Source organism: Hydra vulgaris, chromosome 13 (assembly GCF_038396675.1).
Source record: "Hydra vulgaris chromosome 13, alternate assembly HydraT2T_AEP".
Lineage (NCBI taxonomy): Eukaryota > Metazoa > Cnidaria > Hydrozoa > Anthoathecata > Hydridae > Hydra > Hydra vulgaris.
The window spans coordinates 40,606,710-40,623,803 of NC_088932.1; the positions used below are offsets into that span (position 1 = coordinate 40,606,710).

Sequence of the window (17,094 nt, forward strand, 5' to 3'; positions counted from 1 at the left end):
ACCGATAATGCAATGCTCTTACTCGGCGCTCTGCAGCTGGACCATTAGTCTTCTTGGGGAACCTAAAACGAACCTATTATTAATAAAAAAATTAAATTATGGCTTCGAGGAAATGAAACTAATATTCTTGCAGGTCGACTAGGCAATTACCTGGTTTAAACCATAAACTAACGGGTAATGTTGGAAACAAAAGTTTTCAAATAAAACTTCACCTCAGACACATAAAAAAAAACACGAAAAAACGATAGCATTGTTCCATAAAAACAACGCTCAAATACCGCAAGACTAAATGCTTCAAAGAATAAGGGCTGTTATGAAAGTTCGCGGTTTCTTTACGAAGTACTAAAATAATTATTTATACTTGAAAATCTTTATCTTTGTATGTTTATGTATGTTGCTTTATAAATTAATTTTTTTTGTAATAAATGCGAACGCGATGCAGTACAAAATCTGTTTTTGATATTAAGTGGTCAAATATATATATATATATATATATATATATATATATATATATATATATATATATATATTTAGATTATTCACCTCCCCAAGGCCCGAGGGGGGCCACTACAGTCGAGGAGGCTACTCATTTTTTTTGTGTTTTTTATTTTTTAGTTGTTATTCGTGGTGCAACCCTCTCTCAACTCTTTAACTCCGAAACACGAACCTAGCCAAGCAAGGCCGCTGCGCGGAGAAACTAAGTTGAGCGCGGTACTTCCAAGGACGTGGTGGGATTCGAACTCCGAACCTCTCGCTTATGACGCGAGCGCTCTGACCACTACACCACTACCGCATATATCTCTATATATATATATATATATATATATATATATATATATATATATATATATATATATATATATAAACATGCGAGAATCGTTGTATATAATATAAATATAAACAATTTTAATATATTTATAAAACTTTTATGTGTAAACTCGAAAAAACAAAAATAATTCATAATATAGACAAAAAAAAACAACCCCAAAAATAAAAAACAAGAATTTTTAAAGGTTGATAAAACTTTATTAACTTTTTTTTATTATAGAATTGCTTTGATTCTCAAACTCAATTTTAATTTATTAAAACGCTCAATGATTAACATTAAAAGCGTTTAATGATTCACATTAAATACGTAACAAAAAACGTTAGCAACTGGCTCTTTTTTGTTTACTAAAATTTTGTTTTGAGGATACCTCAAGTGCCTTTACGATTTGTACTTTCCAAAGAAATTACCGTCTGTGATCTTTTTTAAGTCTTGAAGATTTTATATCATTTAAGACAATCTATGAATTAGAATTAGGAATACTGTTTGGCATTTCATTGTCAAAACCATCTTTACCCATGAGAAAATATGTCTCAATTATTCCTTTTCCCTATTATAAAATCAAACTGTCAAAATATACATACAATTTTATTAATATATTACAAAATAGAAAAAAAAAATCTCTCAATTTTCATTTTCGCAGCGAGCTGCTTTTATAAGATTTAAAAAAAAAACAACAACTTGCTTTCATTTCTACAGGACCCCTTTTAAGGAGATGATAGCTCCCAATCTGAAATAGTAATTTATAAGACTCAGGACTGACGTGTATACGCATTGCAAGTCCAGTGGACTCCATACGGGACGCATAATTGACAGTATCTCCAAATAAGCAATATCGAGGCATTTTCAATCCAACAACGCCAGCAACACAAGAACCTAAAGCGAAATGTTAAACCTATATCACATTTTGTGTATATATATATATATATATATATATATATATATATATATATATATATATATATATATATATATATGTATATATATATATATATATATATATATATATATACTTATATGTGTATATATGTTTAATATGTTATATATATACTATATGAGTAGCCCATCTGCAAAACGCACTAAGAAATATAAAAACCGTTAGGTATCACCCCTTTGACACCTACTCGCGCTAGCCCTGCACACACACACACACACACACACACACACACACACACACACACACACACACACACACACACACACATATATATATATATATATATTTACATCATTTGTATGTATGCATATAATTAATTACATATATTATATATATTTATATATGCATGTATTAAATATATACAGGGCATTGGAGCAGCTCCGAAGCTGGAGCCGAAGCTATCCGGAGCTGGTGATTTTACATGGAGCTGAGCCGGAGTTGGAGCTAAATAATTTCCTGCCGAAGTTGGCTCCGGAGCCAGCTACTTCCTTTGTTATTTTGAAATATAAAATTTGCATAAAAATATTAATTTATATGAGATCTTTTAAAAGAATTTAAACAATTACGCTCACTAAAATATTTATAATTTCTAAATATAGCATTTTTTTAAATATATTTTATAAAAAAAAAACAAAAAGGAAAACTAGCAATTAAAATAATATTAAATGTTTTATAATATTTTGATAATAATAATATTATTATATATATATATATATATGTATATATATTAGACTGCTTCATTTTGGGGTCATAAAAAAATTTAAAGTACCACGGAGTCTTATCTGCTGCGCAGACCCCTATTTTATTAAAAGAATTTTTTTTTTTTGAATTTTGACCATTTTCAGGGGTTGCTCAAGTGCCCTAATTGCCTGAATTTAGACTTTTTTAAGCCTATTTTTGGCATATTTGAGAAAGTTCTAAAACTCAAAATAATTAAATTTTGTTTCTTTCCAGAGTTTTTTCTAAGTTAGAAGAAACAAATAAAAATGCATGGTATTTTTATTTATCTGAAATATTTCATGAAAATCTATCTATAAAATCGCAAATTTATGCAATTTTTTTCCGATTTTAATGCAACGTAATAACTTTTTTTATATGTTAAGTCATTTGGAAAAAACACCAGATATGTTGCATAAAAAGTCTAGCAATTTGATTTTTAAAATTTCTTAATAATAGTGTTATTTTTTACAAATATTATGTTATACTTTTATATTGATTTTTTGTTTTTCTTGGAGGTTTTGCTTTTTCCTACATACTTCCTTTTGTGATTGCGCAAGAATAAAAGTGAACCTTGTCTTTTTTCTTCCTTTCTGGCAATATCAATGTTGTCCTTTATGAGTTTAACAGTTCCTTCAGAGCAATCATAGCCAACTGCAAAATTAAAAACGGCATCTTGAAATTTTAGGAAGAAATCGTTACAAGTCCAATATTCTGACGGGGTTTTCATCCATTGACAGTCACTTTTACTCTGCCCTATCATAAGGAATATAAGCCACGATGTTTCTGTGACCAATTCAACTAAGCTTGGTGGCTTCGGTCCAATGAAGTCTAAAGAATTGAGGACCTCTATGTTAGCTTTTATTCGGGCTAACGAATATTTATCTAAGCTACGAAATTCAAAGCTGTACAGTTTCACCTCTTTCTTCACAGTTTTCATCAGCTAAGGCTAGAACAATAAGGTAAGGGTCCAGAAACCATGTGTGCCGTTTGATTGATTCAATGACTGATTCTGCCCCAATTAGATTGTACTCCTTAAACCTATTCATTTGTTAAAGAGCTCTCATATCCTGGATAAACAAAAAATTGTTAAGTAACTAGCTTTCCTTAAAAAAAATTATATTTTAGAAACTTTTAATCAAAACTTTTTATTCACAATAGAATCCTTATATATATATATATATATATATATATATATATATATATATATATATATATATATATATATATATATATATATATATATATCATACTTGTTAACTTGGTACCTACCTGACGAGCAGCCACAATAAGCTTTGAGAAACCAGGTAGTATAGAAAACAGCCACAAAAGTTGCCACCTTAGTAATTTCATTTTTCAGTCGATTTGTCAGAGTGTGTATTGCATCTATCATAAGCTGGAGCTTTAGGTAGTAGATACCTATAAAAATATACATTTTTATTTTTTTGAAAAGCTAAATATTTGATCAAGTATAACAAATTCATTTTTTTTTGCTATGAAACTAAAATTTTTTAACTTTGGACTTTTTCCTATCATAAACCTACAACTCTCTACCTTTTGCCATAAAACGTGATAGATTGCTCCGGGTGTACAAAACTTGTACTTTTCCTCAGAAAGCACCATAGTGTAAGCTCTGTCAGCTCAATGTAGTCCTTCCTTGTAGCCCCATCCTAAAAATTAAATTAAATCAGAAGTATATTGGTATAATGCAATAAACATAGGTATGTATATTTTTGTCTTATAAAGAATAATAGAATTAAACAAGAAAAATCTAGGATATATTACTACTTCATAGTACATATTGTATACATAACTACGTATTAAAATATCTAGTCATTGGGCTACCTTTTTCAGAGACCCATGGGTGATAATATTTCTGCAGAACGTTATACTTTCATGCTTTTGATGACCAAGCTATGTTTCATCTGGGATATTCAATCTTCTCAACACCTTTTTATTTAAAATGTCAAAAATAAATCAAAGAGCTCAAAATTGAAAAAATACTAAGGTACAATAATATTTTACAAAAATGTTAACCAATTTTGTAAAACCCTACCTGGTTCTCTACATCAAGATCATTCCATGCTGATTTTAATATTTTAAACAGCATATTATCTGGTCCACAAGTAACACTACTTGGATAATTTTTCCAGAAAAATGTTATGCGTAGCTCGTTTACATGATGTCGGTATGCAATAGATAAAACTGGCCACTGAAAAACTTCATTTACCAGTAAAGATACAGCTCCATTTTTGTTTCCAGTGTTGATTCTGGTTGTATAAAATGTAACAGCTTGTATACTGTTTGTAAGTTCAAAGCAATTCAAGATATCTCTGATCGCATTTTTTTGATTTTCGCCAGTTCCGGAAGAAATTGCTGGAATTCCCAACAAGTGCGTTTCCATGTTACCGTTTATTAATATTGCTAATCGATCTTTTTCCAATTTTTTCCCATCAGTATATTCATAACATACTTTTCCATCAAAATGGAGTTGAACTAAAATGTTCTTGTTATTATTTCTGAAATTTCTCAAATGGTCCATGATCTTCTTTGATTCAGCATAAATGACTTTATCTGCTGCTCTTAATGCTGTAGAGTTCAAAGATTTAAATTCATCTATATTTCCACCTGGTTTAGCAATTATACTATTAACCATGGCAGTATGCTGCCTATGACTTATTCCTTTCCCAACAGCAGTATCAGCAGTTCTCTTGAGAATATTTTTTGGAAGTAGAACAGTATCTGCTTTTTTGACTTTCTTCTTTAACTCTGGATCTGGATATGGGAAATCATCATTATCTTCATTTTTATCAGACCCATTTGAGCTGAATTCACTCTCTGACATGGTTTCATTCAAACTTGGATAAACTTCTGTTAACAATGGAAATGTACCTTGTGTCTAATCCACCTATTCTTGTTTTTCTATCTCCTAATTGGTCTAATAAAAAAGCAATATCTTCAGTCTTGTCTCGACAACTTCTTTTCTTATCAGCTTTAATGATTGCAATCAGAGTATCCAGCTCAGGTGCAATCCAAAAGATCCTTTTCATCTGAGTTAAAAATTTCCTCCTTTTTTCAATTTCTGATAAAGTTTGTCTTGATTTGTTTTTTTTTCAACAGTTTCCAGGTTTGGATCAGCTTCCCTATCTTTCTACTAAAAAATGTGATTTGTAGATTCTGAATATTTTACAACACATCTATTTCTGTTAATTAATTTATTTAATAGCAGACACTTTTTATATTAATTGTTTTCCTCTAATAAATAATAATATACAAATAAAAGAAAAACATATACAGTCTGGTACCTACCTAATTGTTTGTAATTGCAAAATCTGAAATCCACCCTTCAAACAAGGTGCAATTAACTTTAAAAGAGTGCAGCATAAAGAGTTTTCATTATGGCATCTGATTTCAAAGTGTTTTGTCAACAGAAAGTGGATAATTCTACTTTCTTTTTGTTTTGGATGCTTCTCCTTTAAATGCAAGAAGTATATCTTTTGGTAAGGATGATCTGGATTCCCCAACCAAAAAATTTACTTTTTTCTTACTTTTTCCTGACATGAATAAAACTGTAGTAAATAGTTCTAATAAGCATATGAAGTAAGTATATCATGAAAGTTATCAATAATTATTTCCCGCGTTTTTAAATGAAAATTAAATATCGTTTTTGCAAAAAAGTAATTTGCATACTGTGCTTAAGCAAGTACGCAAAAAAGTACGCAAAAGTATTAAAGTAAATGCGAAGCGTAAAAATTGGTAAAAATCCGCATAATTATGCAATTTTTTAGTTAGGTTTAGACAAAATATTTTAAGCAAATTAAATTACCATGCATTTTTATTTTTTTCTAATAACTTAGAAGAAACTCCGGAAAAAAAAAAAAGAATTATTTTGAGTTTTAGAACTCGCTCAAATGTGTTGAAAATAAGCTTAAAAAGCGTAAAAAAAGTCTAAAATTAGACAATTGGGGCACTTGAGCAACCCCTAAAAGTGGTTAAAACTCTTTTATTACTTTCATGACAATTTAACTTTATTTTAGCATTGACTATAAATCTCAATCAAATATTACAAAAATGTCTTTGAATTATTTAATTTATCTTAAATAAAATATAATAATAAAAAAACAAACTTCACTTTATTATTAAAAAAATAAACTTTAATAAGAAACTAAAAAGAGTTAAAAATTAAGGTTTGGGTGGGTAGGGCCCACAACTTTTGCCTTTCCTAATCTCTAACACAGATAGTCATCTTTCCAACTTGCTTTCAAGACAATCCAAATCATTACTTTCTCTACTGTCTTGTTTCTGATCATAGTCAGTGCTCAGTTTCTCCACATTCATTCTTAGGTGCTTCTGATCATAGTTTGATCTCTCTAAAACTGTTATCTCATTCTTCTTTATCATTGTACCTTCTACAACTACCTTAAAGCTAAATGGGACTCTTTCCGTGATTTCCTTAGTGATTGCCCTTGGGTAAAAATCTTTCATCTTCCTGTTGACAAATGTGCTTCTTATGTAACTTCTTGGATTCAGGCTGGCATGGAATCTTTTATTCCTCCTCGATGATTCCAATTCAAGTCTCAGTCTTCTCCACGGTTTACTTCTATTTGTACTGCTGCAATTTCCAATCGAAACAATTACTTCCATATCTGTCGACAAAATAATTCTTTAGATGTCTGTTTACTATTGCTAGAAACAATTGTAAAAAGGTTTTGTCTATCGCCAAAGCCTGCTATTCTCAGGTCACAAAATCTCTTATTTCATTTCAAAAATTAGGGTCCAGAGACTTCTGGAGAATTATTAACAGTGTCTATAAAAAGGGCAATTCTGTTAATACTCCTCTCTTGCATGGTTCAAATTTGTTACCTCACCTTAAGAAAAAGCTGAATTGTTTGATAAGAACTTTTCATCAATCTTATCTTTTAATTCCACTAATCACATCCTACCTTACATAGCTGACAAACAGGTTAATCCTTTGTTTGACATTATTACTCCAGCTTCTGTATCTTAAGTGATTTCCTGCTTCTATGGCTTGTGGTCTTGACAACATACTTATTATAGTTTTCCAGAAGTGTTCTTAGGAGCTGTCATCTATACTTTCAAAACTATTTAACAAGTGCTTATGAGAGTCTTGTTTCCCAGTCTGCTGGATAGTGGCATCTGTTACCCCAATTTCAAAAACTCTGGAGAGCCATCCAACTCGTCTAACTACTGTCCCACTAGTCTTCTAACTATCGTAAGCAAGCTTTTTGAGTCTTTAATTAATAAACAGTTAATCTCTCATCTTGGATCTAATATTTCCTGATCATCAATATGGTTTTCGATCTTCTTGTTCCACTGCTGATTTGTTAAAGGTAATAACTGATAAATTTTATGGTTTATTAGATATATGTGGAGAGGTTAAGACTATCGCTCTCAACATTTCTAAAGGCCTTCATAAAGTTTAGCATGCTAATCAACTCCATAAGCTCTCGCTTTATGGTGTATCAGGTGCTATCTATATGATTATTGAATCCTTTTTTACCAATTACAGTATCGATGTTGTTCTTGTTGGAAAGCACTCTTCTTCATTTATTGACACTTCAGGGGTTTCTCAAGGTTCTATCCTTGGCCCTAAATTTTTTTAAATTTATACTATCTTCCTGAAATTCTCACATCTAAGGTGGCATTGTTCGCTGATGATACTACCATATATTCTTGTCTTGATAAAAAGCCAACACTCTCTGTTTTTTTTATGAGGGGACGTTTGAGCTTGAAAAGGATCTCACTTCTACTACAGCATGGGGCTTTCAGTGGCTGGTGAACTTCAACTCAGATAAAAAACTCAATTTTTTTTTAGCTTATTGTTATTGCAACAATCTAGATGTTCCTATATTTTTGAACAGTGGTGTACTCAATGAGTCATCTACCCTTTGTCTTCTAGAATTAACTCTTACTTCTGATCTTTCTTGGAAACCATATATCAAATCTATTGCAAAATTAGCATCTCTTTATTGTGCTTGCCACTTTCTTAATCCGGATTCTATTTTTTATCTCTATAAATCTCAAATCTGTTATTGTATGGAATATGGTTGCCATATCTGGGACGGATCTTCCAATGATGCCTAAACTCTTTTAGTCAAGGTGCAAAAACGCATTAAAAATTTTGCCATTCAATTAAGTTTCATCCTTTTACTGTGACTGTTCCATAGTGCTCTAAAAATTTTCATTTGTCTAGTTTTTTTCCTAGAACATCAATTCATTAGAATTCACTCTGTTCATCTTGTTTTCCTGATTCATATAACTTGCAATCTTTTAAGTCGTCTGTTAATCGGTATCTTGCTTTATAAACTTTTTTTTTTCTCTTCCTATAACTTCTAACTTTAATGGTGATTGCTTGCAGCCTTGTTGGAAGCGTAGATGTTTATAAACAAAACAAAAAAAATAAAACGGTTAAGAGTTTTTCTTTTAAATTAAGAAATAAAAATTAAGTGCAGCCATTTTTAAAATAAAAATTGGCCTCCTCATATCTTTTCCTCAGTTCTTTTAATACATTCTTTTAATATGTTTTTCTTTAATAATCCTCTGAGAAGAACATATTACAATAGTTAAAAAACCAAGTAACAACTATATAGATCATCTAACATCTAATAATGAAAAATTTTTCACAGCTAATGAAATTCTCCATTCAATATTTGAAACTGTCAGCGCCGGTTCTTTAAATTCTTATGTGATGCGACTGTATTAAACATTTTTGAAGGAGTTGATAAATAAAGAACTTAATAGTAAAGACTAATTTGTCCATTTGAATAGATAAATTAGTCATTGCTGATTTGTCCACTAATTATTCTAACTATTTTATTTAAAAATGTATGTGGGTTTATCGAAAAACTTCTGGCCCTGCATCAATTAAAGGAGAAATTAGTAAAAAGTAACAGAAGATTAATTTAACAGCATTTCCATTCAAAAAAATCAAAGCAGCTTTTCCTTTCATTCCTGATGGAATCTTTGGCAGATTAGGTTTGGACCAAAAATTTCTGTTTATCTGTTCAACCAGGAGAAATTTCAAATAAAATCTCTAAATATTTTCTGGAAAACATTCATTATACTCAGTGGTTCAAAGTAAACTGTATTGCACACTAACACATTTCTACAGTAAAGCCAACTAAAGAACTTATTGTGTTGGCTACAACAATTATGCAATGTTATGCACAAGCATGGTTTCGGATCAGGACACATTGTTTGGCGGTCTGTGTAGATATTTTTAACAATGTGGTTTTGAACCATTTTATCCAATATTCAACATTGCTAGTTATACTTGGTTCGGATCAGTAATGTGTCTAATCCTCCAGTCCAGGGAAAAAAGGATTGGAAAACTCAATGGAATAACTCAAAAAAATTTCCTTAATTTACGAATATATTAATAGTATTTTAATAGAACATTTTTGAAGTATTTTAAAACGTTTTTTTATTTAAGATGAAACTTGCTTAAATCATTTTTTTAAAACATCCCCTACAGAGGGGGATTTGTCAAGTTATTTGTCAAATTTACTTATTTTATTAACTAATGTAAGTAAATATTACTTGTAATGAGATTATCATAAGGACAATTTATCAAACTAATATTTCTAGGTTATTTGACATAAGTAAAATTAATTTAGGTGACGTTTTTTTTTACTACTAAAAGTAATTCATATCTAATTTTTGCTCTATTTCACATATAAATCTTGTTGTACTAAAGATATTTTGTTGATTTATTTTAATTATATTTTCTTGGTTTTGATTTATTCTAATTATATTGGTTTGATTTTTGCATGTTTGTGGTTTTTTTTGGCGCAAATTCATGTGATGCCAAGCTCAGATATGTCAAAATAAGCTAACCCTATTTCTTTAATGAAATAAAGGTCATTTCACCCTTAACAGTATTTTTTTCATTTAAATGTTTTTTTCATATTTCTAGACACATTTTATAAAAAAAAACTTTTTTTATCAGTTTTATTAATTTAAAAAATTAAAAGTAGTTAAAAAAACAATCAAAAAATAATAATAAAAATGATATAAAAAGTATTGTAAATTGTTATAATAAAAATCAATATATATTAATAATAATGCATGGGCTCTATTTGACATGTTCTTCATTTCATTAAGAACCCAGTCGGTTAATGAATCTTCATAATTACATGCTTTGTGCTAATTTCTGTGTTCATAGTTTATGCCTTAGAAAATGAAAATAGCAAAATACTAAATCATATGAAAAATGTGAAAAACTTTTATCAGTTAATTTAATCTGCAAATTTATACATATTTTTGTATTTTTATTTTTTAAATTTCTTAATTTGTATTTAAAGCAGAAGTATCAAGTTCAACTTCAAGTTCAAGTTCAACTTTTTAGTTATTCAAAGAGATACAAAATTTAATTTAAAAAACAAAAAACGCACTAGTAATAATGAATAAACAAAACAACTTTATTGTGCTATGAATTAAACAAAAATTAAAAAACAAAAAAACATACCAGTATGCATGCCGATTCTTAACTGCATCTGAGGACTATTAAAACCTAACTTAGCTTAGGCAATGTACTTTTTCTACACAGTTATTATTAAATAAATAAATACACTAATTATATATATTTTTTTGTTAATTCACCTCCCCAAGACCAAGAAGGCCACTACAGATGAGGAGGCTACTTAATTGTGGTTATAACCCTCTCTCAACTCTATAACTCCGAAACACAAACTTTGCAAACAAAGCTGCAGCATGGAGAAACAAGTTGAGTGCGGTACTACCAGGGACGTGGTGGGTATTGAACTCGGAACCTCTCTCTTATGAAGAGAGTGCTCTACCACTTCACCACTACCGCATATATCAATATTTAATATATATTATATATTAAATATTTACATTTAAAAAGAACTTTTCTAATTAACAAAAAAATTTTTTTTTTTTTTCCTGTTTAAAAAAATTTAAAAATATTCAAAGCAACGATAACAGAGTAAAGAGTAATAAAATGATAAAATAAGAAAGAACGAAAAGCACACCTGTATGCATACCAACTCTTAACTGCATCTGAGTGTCAGGACGATGACGAATTTTAAAATTTTTCACACAGCGCAACAGATCTAAAGACATTGTAGCAATTTCTTCAACATGTTTGTCTCCATTGTGGTTAGGTATACCACTCACAACCATGTACGCATCACCAATTGTTTCAACCTAAATAAAATATAATAATGAATTCCAATAAATTCATTTAATCTGAGCACTATAACTTAGTCATTAGACCATGACAATTAGAGAATCATATTGTTAAAATAATAATTTATATATTTTTAAAATTTGATAAAATATAATTACAAAAAATTGTAGTAAACTTGTCAGTCAGCATAAAATTCAAAATCGTTACTTAACCTTGTACACATCATACATATCAATACAGTTGTCAAAACAAACATATAGATCATTTAACATCTCAACAACTTCAAAAGGACTGCTTTCTGAGCATAAGCTTGTAAAGCCAACAATGTCAGAAAAAAAGATTGTAACAGAACTGAAACTTTCAGCAACAACCGGATGACCTTCCTTTAATTTGTTTGCAACTGTTCTATAAAGGCAATTAATTATATTAAAAAAAACTACTTTTTGTTTAAAAGTTTTTACATTTTTTTTTTTTTTGTTAACAAACTTAAAATATAAACACATATAATCAAAAATATACAATAATCAAAAATAAATGTGAAGTTAAAGCCATTTATAACTAGATATTGATAACATTTTATAATTTCAAAAGAAGTGTAATACCATGTCATTAATTAGTGCATTTACAAAAATATAATACCTTGGAAGCATTTTGTAAAGAAGATTTTCTGTTTTAATTTTTTCTTGCTCTAACTCATGTGTTCTTTCAGCAACTATGGTTTCCAAGTTGTCAGTGTATTTTTCCATTTTAGTCAACATGTGGTCCACTATACTTCCATTTCTAAATACAGTGTAAACACGATCATGATCATGATCATCATGATCATCATAATGATCATCATCATGATTATCATCATTGTAATTATTATCATCATTATCGTTAAACTCTTTAATGATCATCATGATCATCGTCATCATCATCATCATCATCATCATCATCATCATCATCATCATCATCATCATCATCATCATCATCATCATCATCATCATCATCATCATCATCATCATCATCATCATCATCATCATCATCATCATTATCATCATCATCATCATCATCATCATAAAAACTAATTACATGCCACTCTTTTTTTCCATTTTAACAATAGTTTTAAGAATAGCCTTAGTTGTTGGTCTCTGTGATGGAACCTTTTTCCAGCACTCTTTCATCAGATTGATATAACTGTATGAAGAATCCACATCAAGTATTTTTGGGAGTGACATGAAAGATGAGTTTTTTTTTATCTTCTCAATTATATCTAAAATGATATTGTTTTAATACTTTTAAATTGTTTAAAACTATTCAAAAAAAAAAATGAAAACATAGAAACATTCTTTAGGGGAAATAAAATACATATGCAAAAAATAACAGTTCTCATAAATTATATCTAATCAACAGAAACAAAAAATAAATATAAAACCAATAAAAAAACAACCCTGAGATCCATTATGGCATTAAAGTAATTCCTTTGATGTCACAATGGAATGTTTTGACAGAGCATGACAATGTGTGAGCTAAAGATATGGGAATCTAGAACCATTAGTAAATTGAGTTTTCTTTACAGAGTAAACAGATTGATTGTAATGTGCAACAAAACTGCCACAAGTGCAACGGATGTGCAACAAAAAACTGCCACACAAATATATGAAATCAGAAAAAATACAATTGAAGCATTTCAAAACACCAGCTTCTCAACAAAGATCCAAACCAATCTGAATGTTAATGTTCATTTTTTAATGTTAACTAGCATTAATGCTATTAACATAACGTAGAAAGAAAAAAGTTCAATTACTCCACATTCACGCTGAATCCCACCTCAAATAATTAAACAAATCTCCTCTTAACTAACGATATCCTTATATTTTTTGAACAAAAAAGTATTTCACTGATCGAAACTAGAAACTAGAAACACTAAGCTTGTTTTAAAACAACATAAAACTCTTAAAAATTTCAACTTGAATTACAACTCAAAAAAATAACCACTAAAAGAAAATGTACTTTAGTTTAATCTGAAATATTGTATAATAAAAGCATTTCCACCAAAAATTGGTCATATCTTTTTGCAATTAATAGATACACTTCCAAATACACTACAAAAATTATTTGACCAATTCATTACAAAGGGTAGTCACAAATATTCAAATAATATTTCAAAAATTTGCTATTTGTTTTTTAGTTGAAAATACCTTGCATTATTTGACACTAGACTTTTTAAAGAAACGTTTTTAAACTAGCGAGAAAATTTTACTAAAGAAATTTTAATTTTAATTGAAGCTTTCTTGTTTTTTTTATATAACAAATTTTGCAACCTTCTGTTGTATTTATTTATGACCTCTTTAACAATTGCTTTTTTTATTTGTATTATTGTAAACTATTTTTGCATTTAAAAAGAAATTGTTTTAATGTTTTTTAATTAACTTTATTGAGTTGATCTATAATGTTCTATAGAATTTTTATAAATTTCAAAAACATACGGTCTATAGAAAATTTAATAGAATTTTACAGTCTTCCACATGACATATTCAAACACTCATTGCAATATATTTATATTGCAAAATATCCAAGTATTTAAGATAACTATTAATTTTGTGACATTAAGGCGCATCAATTTTGTCGCATCAATTTGAAAAATTTTTTGCCATTTAAATGTTTCAATAAGAATGAAATTTTAAACATGTTTAAAATCATTTTTTGTAGAACATAAAAGTAAGTGTAGTTTTTTTATAACATAAAAGTAGTACATCTTATTACAAAGAAATAAGTTGAAAAATAGCATCATAATATATCAATTATGAGCAATGCATACAAAATTTTTTTGCAATTTGACTCATTGGGTGGGTTTATGTCCCTGTTTAAAAATTTGATGAAATAAAAAATTCATTTAATAACAAATTAGTTCAATTGACAAAAAAACAGTCTTCATGTCACTAGTTTGTAAAATGGAAACAACTTTTATGAAATTCATTAATAAATATCATGAATTTGGCCATGATTCTAATGAATGTAATTTAAAAAAATGTTACTTCCAATTCACTTCCAGTTCAAAAACAGCACAATATTTTTTCCAAATAAAGTGCATGTTCTTCATCTTGATCGTGCATGAACAATATTTTTTCCAAATAAAGTGCATGTTCTTCATCTTGATCGTGCATGAACAATATTTTTTCCAAATAAAGTGCATGTTCTTCATCTTGATCGTGCATGAACAATATTTTTTCCAAATAAAGTGCATGTTCTTCATCTTGATCGTGCATGAACAATATTTTTTCCAAATAAAGTGCATGTTCTTCATCTTGATCGTGCATGAACAATATTTTTTCCAAATAAAGTGCATGTTCTTCATCTTGATCATGCATGAACAATATTTTTTCCAAATAAAGTGCATGATTCTTCATCTTGATCGTGCATGAACAATATTTTTTCCAAATAAAGTGCATGATTCTTCATCTTGATCGTGCATGAACAATATTTTTTCCAAATAAAGTACATGTTATTCATCTTGATCGTGCACGAACAATATTTTTTCCAAATAAAGTGCATGTTCTTCATCTTGATCGTGCATGAACAATGAATTTTTAATTTAAAAGTTAAAAAATATTTTAAATGCCTGTTGTTCTCACGCTTTTTCTCAAACAATTTCAAGCGCAATTATTATTTTATTAAGTTTTAAAATTATTTTATTAGTAAAAAACCGTTTATTTACATGTTTATGATTTTTTTAATATTATTTAATATCAGAAAGTCTATTAGGAAAGTTTAGTCTTGATAGTTATGTTAAACACATGTGTAGAAGAAACATTAATTACAAAACTTTTTTTTAATTTGATAGAAGTTAAGGCTTCCATTAAATCTATTCAAAATAAAAAAAGCAACAGTAATACAGGAAGTAAACTCAAAACAAGTCATAATGCCTAACAAAACCATCATTGAAAAATGAGGGTTTAAATCCTGCAGATTTTAAACTGATGATTAAGGTGAAGTAACTTTAATTTGGTGTAAAACTTGCCAAGAGTATTCAGACCTTTTAAATAATTGTAAATAAATAATAAATAAATGATAAATAAATAATAAATAAATTGTAAATAAATAAATATAAAGGCTGTGCTAAATTAGCAACAGAAATATTTGTACGGGGAACATCAGTTATAAAAAAAAAATTTTCAATTTTTCATTTGTATTTCTAATTGACATTCTTTCTATAAGCAACCTAAATAACCAATTAAAATGTAATAAATAAACTATGACCATTTTTTTTGTTGTTAAAAAAACAACTTCAAAACTAAAAAATCACTAATTCATAAATTTCCTATATACTTAATTTACTACACAAAAGTTAATTGCTACATTCTTTAAAATATAATTGTCTTAAGCTATGCTATTTTATATATTATATAAGCAATCCTTTTAAAATCAATTAATCATTAGCTCTATTGTAACAGAAAGCAAAAAATTCAATTTATTTTTTGCCGACCTGACATCGACTATGGTTGGCACGCTTGTGCCAACCTGAAACCCTTTGAATTTTGCAGACTGTATATATATATTTATACACACACATTTAAAAATTACACAAATTCAAGAAACCTCGAGGAGAAAATCCAGATTCTAATTCCAGCTCATAAAGATCACCTCTTGTATATATTTCATATAAGATCATTCCATAACTATAAATATCAGAGGAGGCATAATACACAGAACTTTGAACCATTTCCGGTGGATCATAAAAATTCTCTATAAGTATTAAATATTAAATTCAATTTCATTTTAAACAAAACAAAAAAACAAAAACAAATGATAAATAAAAAATATTCTTTAAACAATGTTAACAAACTATTAAGCAGTAAAAATAATCTTTCATAAAAATACTTTTTTTGAAGAAAGAATAAGAAAAAAAATGTTGTTAATACTTTTAATAAAAAATTTATTCGCAAAAAAAAAGCACATTAGAATTTAAACATTATAAATTAAACATGATAAGTTCTATAAAGTCTATTTATTCTTTAATTTATTTTAATTTATACAATAATTTTAATTGATACAAATTTTAATTTATACAAAAATTGATTAAAAAAAAATTCTATGCTACATTTGAGTATTGATAAAATAATAATTAAATGCATTGAATTTTACAGTTAAATTTTTGCTCAAGAATTACTATTTATTTATGTTCAATAAATTCCTAATCCTAGGTTTTCTTGATTATTTCATTCAACATTGATTATTTCATATATAGCAATATTTAAAAATATTTCATTCTGAAAATAATTTTAACAGGTTATTAGAGTGAATATTATAAAGAGAGCAAGAATGTGATGTTTACAACTTTTTTTAAAAAAATATATTTTTTTAAATTTTTTTTCCTAATATCTATGCATTTTTGAATAAATTTAAATGCCTTTACAAACATATGCAGTATGGGTTTTGTGCTAATCATTCCACAACCCA

The 17,094-nt window shown here is 28.2% G+C and overlaps 2 protein-coding genes across 4 annotated transcripts in view; both read right to left on the reverse strand.

Annotated features, from left to right (window-relative positions):
- Nucleotides 1-1,004: 1,004 nt before the first annotated feature.
- LOC100200526 (atrial natriuretic peptide receptor 1) overlaps nt 1,005-17,094 on the reverse strand; it is a 62,195-nt gene continuing 46,105 nt past the window's right edge. For all 3 annotated transcript variants that reach the window (XM_065816606.1, XM_065816608.1, XM_065816607.1), the window contains exons 11-17: nt 16,234-16,380; nt 12,727-12,907; nt 12,292-12,432; nt 11,865-12,057; nt 11,495-11,669; nt 1,512-1,702; nt 1,005-1,376 (exon numbers count right to left, since the gene is read on the reverse strand). In XM_065816606.1, coding sequence (XP_065672678.1) covers nt 1,287-1,376; nt 1,512-1,702; nt 11,495-11,669; nt 11,865-12,057; nt 12,292-12,432; nt 12,727-12,907; nt 16,234-16,380 — 1,118 coding nt within the window. In that variant the 3' untranslated portion in view covers nt 1,005-1,286. The remainder of the gene's footprint in view (nt 1,377-1,511; nt 1,703-11,494; nt 11,670-11,864; nt 12,058-12,291; nt 12,433-12,726; nt 12,908-16,233; nt 16,381-17,094) is intronic.
- Nucleotides 4,051-5,398, reverse strand: LOC136090292 (uncharacterized). The gene is made up of 3 exons (XM_065816609.1): nt 4,537-5,398; nt 4,326-4,430; nt 4,051-4,150 (listed from the first exon to the last, which is right to left on the reverse strand). Exons 1-2 carry the CDS (start codon nt 5,323-5,325, stop codon nt 4,395-4,397), a joined length of 825 nt encoding a protein of 274 aa, XP_065672681.1. The 5' UTR covers nt 5,326-5,398; the 3' UTR covers nt 4,051-4,150; nt 4,326-4,394.